General features: G+C 36.2%; 1 protein-coding gene across 3 annotated transcripts in view; it reads right to left on the reverse strand.

The window, feature by feature from the left end:
* Nucleotides 1-2,205: 2,205 nt before the first annotated feature.
* Nucleotides 2,206-11,981, reverse strand: part of LOC127934398 (protein FAM168A) — a 32,498-nt gene continuing 22,722 nt past the window's right edge. For 2 of the 3 annotated variants that reach the window (XM_052531768.1, XM_052531769.1), the window contains 5 exons: nucleotides 10,175-10,300; nucleotides 8,419-8,561; nucleotides 7,324-7,498; nucleotides 6,416-6,546; nucleotides 2,206-6,309 (listed from right to left, as the gene is read on the reverse strand). In XM_052531768.1, the coding sequence (XP_052387728.1) occupies nucleotides 6,434-6,546; nucleotides 7,324-7,498; nucleotides 8,419-8,561; nucleotides 10,175-10,300 (557 nt within the window). In that variant the 3' untranslated portion in view covers nucleotides 2,206-6,309; nucleotides 6,416-6,433. The remainder of the gene's footprint in view (nucleotides 6,310-6,415; nucleotides 6,547-7,323; nucleotides 7,499-8,418; nucleotides 8,562-10,174; nucleotides 10,301-11,981) is intronic. The other variant, XM_052531770.1, reaches the window with a different exon arrangement.

The following is an 11,981-nucleotide window of genomic DNA, read 5'->3' on the forward strand; positions in this document are numbered from 1 at the left end:
GGGATCAAGGAGCCAATGTTGTCTTGAACTTTTGGAGGGAAACTTTACGACTCTTTGTCTTTGTCTCCAGCATGGTGTTTTGAAAATGAAACTCAATTGGGTGGGGAAGAATCTTAAATATTCTTATAATGTTAATGTGTTGCATCAACATATAATATACACTCTCATAGATACCAAACGTGGTATAGCTGAGGTTATATTAACTTGTGATCTATCATAAGCATGCATAAAACATATACAATACACGAAACCATATACAAGAAGGTAGTAATCATACACTATGACCTGGGGATATGCATGATAGAAAAAATGGCCTATAATTAATGTAAGAAGTCATGCCGCATTATGTGTCAGAGAGAATTAAGCAGTAATGAAGATTCTCTCTAAAGTTGATCTGATCGGGCTCAGGTGTCCTGGCTGTCATTCACAGACATATAGTCTGGTGTTGGATGAGGGGTTTGTGATTGTTTCTTAATTTAATGAATAATTGATTTGTTAAATCTAATGAACAATTGTGTGTAAATGCTACAATTAATAATTTAAAGAACCATTTTCGAATACACTAATATTTTTTCGTTACTTACATTAAGGTTCCATGAAAAACATTTAAAAATCGATGGAATCTTTCCATTCCACAATCATCAACCTACATTTTTAAGAGTGTTTGGTGACATTTGAGGACGCTAGGCCCAAAATTCCCATAATTATATTCCTTTCTCTTCTCTCGTATAGGTGAATCCAAATCTGGCCTCATTTTAATCTTGTTTCTTTTTCTTTTGACCACGTTTGTCAAAGTAGTGAGTAAGGAAATCAAATAAATAGTGTTCCTGTAGCTCAATTGGTAGAATATTGTGCTACAGAGCGCAGAGTTGGGGGTTCGATTCCCTGGGAATACATGATAGGTAAAAATTGATAGCCTGAATGAATGCACTGTAAGTTGCTTTGGATAAAAGCGCCTGCTAAATGCATAAATTTAAATAAATGGGAATGGGATTGGGAAACACATCACATTGCCCACGTAGAACTTGTAGGAACACGTGCATTTATGTTCCAGTCATGTTGAGTGGGATGCAGAAGTTCAGGTTCTTCAAGACATCAGGCCTGATTAAGATCTAACAGACATTTCCGTCCATGACAGGGCTGGATTATGGACTCCGGGGCTCTTGAACTGCCTCTGAAACCTCAATCTGTGTGGTCCGAGACCTCCAAAGGAAACATAAACATGAAAATAGTTGAATCCATCTCTATCTGATCTCCGGTTGCCGGGACTGATTCTTGATCAACAGAGACCCCAGCAGAGGGCCTGTATGATTCTGCACACATGCACTAATGCTAATTAATGAGGAAAATTGGATTGTGGGAAGCATGCAGCTGGGATAACTGGGGCGATTAGGGCAGGAAATGGACACATGCAACACAAACGACCATTACGTCCTTTCTAAATTTACCCAGAAATGACCTCTAATAGTGTTTTTGGGACAGATTCCACAGTCTACTAAATCTTCACTGGAAAACAATTTCTGGGGAAAATAAAACAGAGCATTCATGGGAAGGCAAATATAACGTGCTATATTGGTTTCAAAGCAAAAAAGTTATATTGATGATTCAATATTCTTAATAAAGTTATATTTCTGTCACTATTCTTTTCTATTCACTAGAAATTTTCAGGGAAAAAGGCATGATACTTTTTTCCACATAAGTCTAAGCTGCTTGAATAGAGTTCAGAATTTTCAGAAGATGCATAAAACTGATCAAATGTTACAGTACTACTACTTTATAACGTTATAAAAGATTTCCATTTCAGCTAAATGATTTTACACATGTGTTTGTGTGTATAATATATGTTAAAATTTCAAAATAGCTTTTAAGTGATTTCTCTGTGTCATATGCATGGTAGTTATTTTACTTTACTTTTATTTATTGTTATTATTATTACTATTATATCTTTTTTTATCTGTGTAAAGAACTTTGAGATGGACCTTTTAAAGGTGCAATAGAAAATAACGTTTATTATTATTATTATTCTTATATTAGGACAAATTGGGAACGTTTTTGCCATTAATGGGAAAAATGTCTCAATTAACCTGAACTCACCCTTTCTATATCATCAATGCAACTTGAAAAATAGCATATATAATATTTAAGCATATAATAACAATTAACAATAATTCAAACATTGTGTGGTAGGAAAAAAAAAAAACAATATATTTTTTTGGAAAGATTTTAATAGTTATTGAATGTTCTACATCTTACAGTAAATATTATACAATTACAAACTTGGCTTAATTATGTCACAGAGATCACTAACTGATCTTCAAAAACAAAAACAAAAACAATAAAAAACCCCAAAATAATAAAAACAGTTTTACACTTCATTTCACAAGCCTGATGTGGGTCTCCTTGCTCAAACGGTTGAACGGCACGGTCCGGACCGCACTGGCCAAAACACGCTCGGACCTGCCACAACCTTGCAGGAATGAGATCTTGACGATGCCAGAACCACGCAGTAGTGCCTAATACATACTATATGGTGTAAGGGCTCTTTAACACTCACTGAAGGGAGTTAGATTCTGGAAGACTTTCCCCTTTTTGCTCTACATTTAGGATGCAAACAATGAAGTCTTATTCTCCGTACAGGTCAAACACAAAAAGCTGTTTTCCTAAACATTAGTGTGAAATAGCAACCCTTCGTTTGTTTGCATTTAAGCCTATGGTACATAGCACAGGTTTTCAGCAAGAGCGTGAAACCAGTGCCACGATTAGTTAAGAAATACCTTAATTAACATACTGGTGAGGTGACACTGACTTCACTAGAGCTAATAACCCATCGCATGCATCACGGGCGCTAGTAAACAATCCTTTGATCGATGCCCTGAAACCAAAGAACAGAACAGTGCATGGGTTTGCAATAGCAACATCAAAACGATCCAAACAGAAAAAAAAAAAAGCCTCTTCCACACCACGACCAAAAAAAAAAAAAAACAACACCCAGAAAAGACCACTTGATTTCATACAGAAGACAGGTGGATTTATTTTAGAATGGGAGAAATTCAGCAAAAACCCTCACTGGAATAATTTGTGGTGAGCGTTACTTGCTATTGGGAAAATACAAGTGTTCAGGATTAAAGGAATAATTCATCCAAAAATGTAAGTGCAGTTATCATTTTGACTTCACATAAAACAAGATGTTTTCAAACAGCGTTTCATTTTTGGATGATCCGTCCCTTTGAATTCACGATGACCCTGCATTAAAACATTGTAAACCATCTTCGCTACAATCTAATTTTCACAGAACGCTGAGTAAAAGTCTGCCACTTTTTGAATCGCAGCTTCAGATGGCTGAACTCGGTACTCCGTGTCATTTGGCCGAAAAGTAGAAGAGAAAGACAGATTGGGGAGATGCATGAAGAGGAAGAGGAAACCCTTTGAAGACTTGTGCTCTGAAATGTCTCGACCACATGGACTGTATCACTCCACCCCAGATCAACTATAAAGATCTCCTAGTTAAGAAAAATGAACATCGATCATTAGTTCAAACTTTAAATAACACTTACGGAAAAAGCGCCTAAATTACATGTCAGAGTTGATGGTAATGTCCTCTTATTCGGATTTAAAACCCTTTATTCAGGTTGCAGTGTAAAAGGTCACTCAGAGGTCTGACGGCGGTCTGCTTGCGTTTCAGATGAGTTTCATATGTCGACTACAGTGATTAATTGCATCAATCAAGTCTTGTGATGCAAACTTAGGCAAACACACAGAAAATATAGTTCACTGCTTGATATAATACTGTATAAGACCAGAAAAGGAAAGAGTAGGGCAGAAAAATGACATCATATGTCATCAAAACATGCTGTGAATTATGCAATTTCATCCAATAATTAACCGATGAGCCAGTTTGACTCATTTGCATTACTTATTGATGACTTCACATGAATAAAATTCAATCGTTACACAAATATTACACACACTGAAGGACTTTTGACTCGCTTTACCTGCTTTTGCCAAACAAATCTGCTCTTACTAAAGGAAAATGATTATACTGCAATGAAGTTACAGTCATTTTCAGATGAAACCTGTCAAGAGCATGTCTAGGTATTTCACCCTAAAAAGAATACATATATTTTGCATAAAGAAAATGAAGCCTATTTTAGATTTTTTCTTCTATTATTATTTTCATGACAATTTCCTTTATAAATGTAGAAATATTATCCACGCATCATGGTGATATTTGTTGACAGCAAATATCTGTAAAAAAAAATCTATTACAATATTGCAGAAATTCTATTTAGAATAATAAACAATAATAAATAAAAAATAAGGGAAGTATTACATGAATTACAATATGTGGTGAAATTAATTATTCTGAAAATAAAAGGAAAAAAAAGCAACAAAAAAAAAGGCTTCACTTAATTTATGCAATTATATATATATATATATATATATATATATATATATATATATATATATATATATATATATATATATATATATATATATATATATATATATATATATATATATACATATTCCCCATGAGATTCAGTCACTCTGCGCCCTCACTCTCTCCCTTTACTTCAACGAAAACTACCAAGGGGTATGTGCTGTAATGTTAATGTATTATTAAAAGCAATCCATAAGCTGCAATTCAACATGATGCAACCATGCTTTGCGAGGGCATAGTTTCCATCTGATTACACTATACTGCATTCACCCGCATGACACATGCATTACTAGACGTTATGACTTTCACATAAGATCAGACAAATCGCTTCTTCCCACTTTTGAGTGTACTATATATCGAAATAGTGGTTGCTTAGCCAACAAAACAACGAAAAGAGTGATACTGTTCTGTACTGACAATAATATTACTTCCAGAGACATTACCAAGACTAATGGTTTGCAGAGTAAATGCTTGATTTTCTTAATTACATCATTTAATATGAGAGTGTACCGTATAATTGGTTATTACGTTATGTCTATTTGTCAATGTGCAATGCTTCGGTATGATAACATTTCATAGAATACTTCGATACGTCACTTCTGAGTACACTATTCATGGATACAGGCGAGGCCTCGGGATAAGAAATCAAAATTTTCTCTTTATCTCTCTAAAAATGCGGTAAATTACAATTAAAGGCCATTCAAGCAGGCCCTTCGTATTATTGCATTGAACAACTCCGTTTCTACGCTTAAAATCTGTGCAACTACAGGCCTAAAGGCCCAAGGATTCACAGAGGACCAGGGGTTAGACCCACTCTCGAGCCGGAGCTGATTGGAAATGAATGCCGGAACGCCGTCCCTCCCTTGTTTTATTCGCTTATTTTTTTATTTTGTTTTTTAGTGCTACCTATGATACCATAAAGTCCCTTTGCATGGGATGCGATCCTAATCGTTCCGTCAGAGTAGCGTCCGTCCTGTCTGGCCTCAAAGTTGGCACACGTTTCGATCGGGTTCGATGTCAGCGGGATCGACATCGCACCCAGAGGCTCCAGCTAAGTGCCACTGATAGATTTTTTTCCTCAATATTCACTGTGAGCGCATGCGCGCACACTAATATAATCGAATATACACGTTATAGTTTGGAAGCTTACGCTATCCTGACACATAAGCTAATAAAGTAACCAGCTCACGCAAACGTTCTCTATTTAGTGAATAACTAAGATTACTGAATGTACTCGATATCCTAATGAAGGTTAAAGCACGTTTGCACTGCCCTACTAATGATATATTCCTTACAAATCTACATGAACAGCTACAAGCTGGAAGACACCCTTGTTATCGATGACAGAACGAAATGGGAGAATTGAGTTTAAATGAAATCAAATGATTCCCAAGCGCTTTGGGAAGGCTGAAATGAAACGCCGCTGTATATAAATAAAATGAAATAAAAAACGAAACCCTGTGCTGATATCTAAAGTTTATCAAATTTGGCAGCGTAAGTGGATGATTATGATCCGAGTGTTGCTGATATTGCGTCGGTACATTCCTGCACGCACATCAGCGTTTATACTGAACACAAAGACAGATCGTGATTGGTCGAAATCATTCTGGAGTTCTTAGAGAAGTAACTATGGAACAATGAAGAATTAAAATAACCTAATGCAAGAACATCATCCCAAAAAAATGAGAAGAAAAATAATAAAACAATTAAAAATTAAATAAAAGGATAAAAAAGCAGCTTTTACAAAAACACGTGACCCTTGCACTTTTTTTCTCTTTTGTTCTTGCAAACAGACGTGGCGCCTCACTGTTGAGCACAGAGCGCCGATGTAAGACTTGAGTAGTTGCATACAATGTTTGACTCCAGATCTGTGAGAGAGAGAGAGAGAGAGAGAGAGAAAACGAGAAGTCGGCGAATGCTCCTGCACTGGGTGGGTGGAGCAAAGATGAATGAGTCATGTGGGCGGGGTCTCACATGATTGGCAGGTGGGCTCTACCAGTGAGGTGGAACGTAGCTGTATCCAGGTGTTCCTTGTGGTCGGTACGTTGGCACGGTGACGGGGTGTCCTCCGATCTGAGTGTGCTGAGGGGTGGTCAGCAGTGTTCCTTTTGGGAGGGATTAAAAGGTCATTTTTTTCTTAAATCAAAATTATTTAATTACACTATTACACAAAACACATTAAGTCCTGTAACCAATAAGAACAATAGTGTGCTGCCTTGCTGCTGAACTAAGAGAGCCTATAGTATGTATGTAATATAGCCTTTAGTAATAATATGTAATTTTTTATAAATCCAATTAATAAATAAAAAAATTATGTTAATATATATTTTTTTATATATTTAATATTTTTTTTTTTATAAAATATGAATTTCATTAAAACAATTTTTTATTAATTTCTAATATATATATATATATATATATATATATATATATATATATATATATATATATATATATTAGAAATGAATAATTTTTTTTTATAAATGTTGCATTAATTTAACATTTTTTCATTATAAAATTCCCCCAAAATATTAAGAGATATATAATGAAAATAATGTATATTTAAACATAGACATATATGTTGCTTAATAAAAAATACACCTTAATGCTGAACTAAAACAGTAGTTGAAATAGCATTTAAATAAATTAGTTAATAAACTAAAAATGTATTAAAGACATTTATTCTATAATTTGTGAAACCTACTGTTTTTTATAATAAAAACTTATTTTTATTTTATAATGTTTATATACCTAATATACCTATTGATGAAGTAGGAGAGTAGTAGCTGTATTTTTAATACACATTCAAGTACATATTAATTAAATTTTTTTAAATATAATTTTTTTAGCTTCAATAATATTCTAACTTTTGAGCGTCTCACCAGCAGACATGGCCATCGTTGTCCCGGCCACCATGCCCATGGCCATCCCATTGGAGCGAGGTGCGTGTACAGGAGCGGGGTAGATGGCGGAGGGGATGCTGTTGGGCTGGACCACGGTGGTGTGGTGGATGACATGAGGCTGGGCGGCGTACACAGGCTGCGTGTAATAAGCACCCTGAGGACGAGATCAACTCAAATTACAAAAGACCGGTGACGGGAGCTGAAGGCTCAACGTTTAAAACCTGTGAGGGATGATTCACTGGACTGGGATGGTGGGTGTTATGGGAACAAATCCCAAAACGCCTGGATGTGTGGCAAATAAAGGGTATAACCGTATTTTCCGGACTATAAGTCACACTTTTTTTCATAGTTTGGCTGGTCCTGCGACTTATAGTCAGGTGCGACTTATTTATCAAAATTAATTTGACATGAACCGAGAGAAATGAACCAAGAGACATGAACCAAGAGAAAACATTACCGTCTCCAGCCGCCAGAGGGCGCTCTATGCTGCTCAGTTCTCCTGTAGTCTACACTGAAAACATAGAGCGCCCTCTTGTGGATGTAGACGGTAATGTTTTCTCTTGGTTCTTGGTTCTAAATAAATGCGACTTATAGTCCAATGCGACTTATATATGTTTTTTTCCTCATCATGACGTATTTTCGGACTGATGCGACTTATACTCAGGTACGACTTATAGTCCGAAAAATACGGTAAGCAGACTACAAAACATCAACCATTTATTGCACTCAAAATAACAATATGGTACTTTTTGGTACTCAAACAGCATTTGCATTCCATTTTGTGATGTGAATTATTTGGGTGAAACAATATTCTTTGAGGAAAAATTAACTTATTTTTTTTAAACTAGGATTTAATTTCACATTTGCTGCTATTATTGCTGTCACCTTTATTGTATTCCTATTAAATGCATTAACTATTAGCAAGACTTTATAATGCTTGCATAGCTATTGTTTGACCTCGATGATGCAGAATAAGTCAAGTTGGATTTCTTACTTAGTCAAAACATAAAGCGTTTTGCTAATCATGGATTGTGGAGTAATTCCAGCTGGTTCCAGGTTAGAATCGGGTCTTACCTGCGCATAGAGGTTCTGCTGGGGATAGGCACTTCTGATGGGGTACATGGCCGTCTGGTAGGGGTTAGGAGACGGGGAATAGGGTGGAGGAGCTCCATTGGTCTGAGTAGGGGGCACTTTATAAGGTGTTCCTGCAGTATATCCTGAAACAGAGAAGGAGACAGAGAAAGAAAGCATTAGGTCAAGCAGGCATCTGCCACAAAACAATGGAATAAACACTATTTATGTCTAAAAATATATTCCTGTCCATGTCTCCGGTTTCCAACACCTCCATATCGCCACCTTCTGGTGAGCAACAGTAAAGCACACTAGAGTTGCAAGGATGGAGTGCACTGTAATTCTACAAAAGTGTGCCAAACTAAACTAAAACACATATGAAGTGCACACATACACACACACTTTCCCCTTTTCTACACACACTGTCTGTTAGGCTTTTATTGGAAAAATGTTGACACAGTGCACAAGAATGTGACTTCAGCTGCACATATGGGAAGAGTAGATGGCCTGAGGCGTTATTAGTTAGACAACACACCAACAGATTCCCTTCATACCAAAGACATTACTACACGTTTGATCAACCATTGATGCAACACACCGGATTCAGCTCTCTTTCGTCTAGCTGAGCCTTTCAATCTGTCTAATTCAGTCCCACAACACTCATTAACATTGCAGTCTCAACTCTAGAAGCCCTGCTGACTGTCTGTGGAAAGAATGAAACCTCACAAACTCTAGTGAGCTGCCTACCTAGACAGTATTTTAAGACATCACAAAAGAAACACTAAAAGAAAATCTGTCGCATTTCAAAATGAATTAAATCCATAATTTTTTTTTTTGTACTATACTTTTTGTACTTCAACTTATTTCATATCAGCTAGTTCATGTTCATTTAGTTGATGCATTACAATAACTATAACTGAAATCAAAACTAATAAATATGACAAAACCACACGACAAAATTACTAAAATTACTTAAAATGAAAATAGAAAATTATTCATAAAAACTGTAACGGTATTTCAATGATTTGCACTTTCGGCCAAATTAGTATAGTATTTATATTTTGCAGTAAGTATGCAATGTGAAAAAAATCATCCATTATAATAATAAATCAAAATAAATAAAAAATAGGCTTGTTAATTAATAGGCATAATACTTACAAATAATGTTTTTTATTTTATTATTTTTAAATTATAAATATTGAACAAATCAATATAAAAATATATTGAATATATATATATATAATAATTCTATTGAACTACAAAACAAAATGAGTATTCAAATTATTAGTAATATTATTATTATTCAAAATGATAATAAACACGGTAATTTTTTTCCCTTGCATTTACCAAGTCATAATTCAGGTCTTAAAATATGGAAATCTATATGAATACCGAAAATTGCATCCCCGAATGAAATAAATATATATATAAAATGTATTTGACTTAGGATGCTCCCTTAGAAATCAGTTGCCTACGTAAGCAGCAGAGCAACTCACTGGGTTTGGAACAGAACTTTGTAAAGTGTGTTTACACAGCATGCGTGAAAGTCTTTATGTGATCAAATCCTGCAGGGCCAAAAGTGTGTGTGTGTGTGTGTGTGTGTGTGTGTGTGCGTGTGTGTGGGCGCTCACTCAGGGGAAACAGAACAATAAGGGCAAGTGTTCTTTCTGTGCCGTGTGGGGAAAGGGTGTGTGTTTGTGTGTTATAGAGTCACAGGGAACACACAGCAGTTACAGTAGAGTATAGTAATGATATTTACTGAATGCTGTAGATGAGGCCTGGTATTGCCTGCTCTCTGAGCCAGCGTCCATAGCCAGGTCATAGGAGCCTTCTGCGGGCCCCGGAGCAGATGCCGTCTGGGGCCAGGCCTGCTTCACCAGCAGCACTGTCCCAAACAAACACAACAACACAAGAAGGGTTACACACATGCGTCACTATTGTGTGGCCAAGTCTTAATCTCCAAAATCTGCCTGACTGCCTGTCTGTCCTCCTCTCAGTCCATCAGTAAACCTGCATTAACAGAAACACCAAAGTAGGGTTCCAGAAGAAGAAATACCATTCAATTAAAGACAGATCTACCCTAGCAACCAACACTATCAACCCACAATCCTGAAGCAAGCAGTTGCTGAATTAAGCATGGAGAGTTTTGCAGGGCAGGTAAGTGAAACTAAAAGTTTCCAGCAAGTTTCCTAATATGGGACGTGGCATTGTGTAAAAGACGACAATAAACTACATGCACTTTGTTCTACATTGGTATTCTTTTCTAAAGGCAATAAAAAAAGACAGTAATGCACATTCAAATCTTCAAAAACAAAAAAATTTAAATAAATAAAAAATGACAACATTCACAAAGATTTTTTTTCTTAAAAAATAAAAGTACAAAAAAAAATCATGCTAAAAAAAGATGGTTCAATTCCTCCCAAAAACTGAACATCACTGAATATCAATAAATCACACTATTGTTCAGAATCAAAACACTATCATACCGCTTACTTAATGCTATGGAATCTGCACTGTACACAGTCCAAAATAATAATAATAATAAAAAGCATATAAAACAATAAGCATTATTCACTTCTATCTGAAATGGCAATATGCTAGATTGCTGTCATGTGACCCAATCACTTTATTTCCTATCCTTAATTCAATTTTGCATCAAATTCAGTTCAGAATGACGGAAACCTGGCATACAATGCAGTATATAACATATTGTATCTTTAATTCAGCACGTGGAGTCTAGTGAGATCATCCCAGCAAGGTTCATTTGCACTTTAATCCAAGTTCAATCAACAAAGAGACATTAAAAATAATCTATGGTTCATAACGTTTTTTTTGAAAAATGGAAGATTCAGTGTGTGATACTCCATGTAGTGTGCTACAAACATCTACTGGACATTTGGACAAATGTAGTTATCGTTATCTGTGGTGTTTGTGATGTCATGCTACATATACTGCAAAAAAAAAAAAGTATTAGAAATATGGTAGAATGCTAACTCGTATGAATTGAGTTGACATAGAGGACCTCAAAGGGAGGTCATGAACTACTGGCCATTAGATAGCCACACACCGGGTCACTCCAGGAGGACTGTCTGTCATAAGATTGCTGGAATCAGCTGTACGTCAGATAAACGCATCAGCAAACTGATTAAAAGGTATTTCTTCCCAATGCAGCAATCCTACCAAAGCCGCGAGGGGGGCGATTGTGTGAACTCATGCAATGTTCCCAAACACAAGAGAGCACAGAGGGGCCGAGAGAGAGAGAGAGAGAGAGAGAGAGAGAGAGAGAGAGAGAGAGAGAGAGGGAGAGGAGAGAGAGAGAGAGAGAGAGAGAGAGAGAGAGAGAGAGAGAGAGAGAGAGAGAGAGAGAGAGAGAGAGAGAGAGGAGAGAGAGAGAGAGAGAGAGAATGGCATGGGACTCTGCCGCATAGACGCTGCGCACATGATTTTACCGCATTATTACAGCTCTGCGTTATGCATGCATCAGGGCTTTAGATCTGATTCAGATATCTATTATGATAACCATGATACTAATAATGATTCATTATTATACGGTACTGTTGGAAGTA

Source organism: Carassius gibelio, chromosome A18, assembly GCF_023724105.1.
Source record: "Carassius gibelio isolate Cgi1373 ecotype wild population from Czech Republic chromosome A18, carGib1.2-hapl.c, whole genome shotgun sequence".
NCBI lineage: Eukaryota > Metazoa > Chordata > Actinopteri > Cypriniformes > Cyprinidae > Carassius > Carassius gibelio.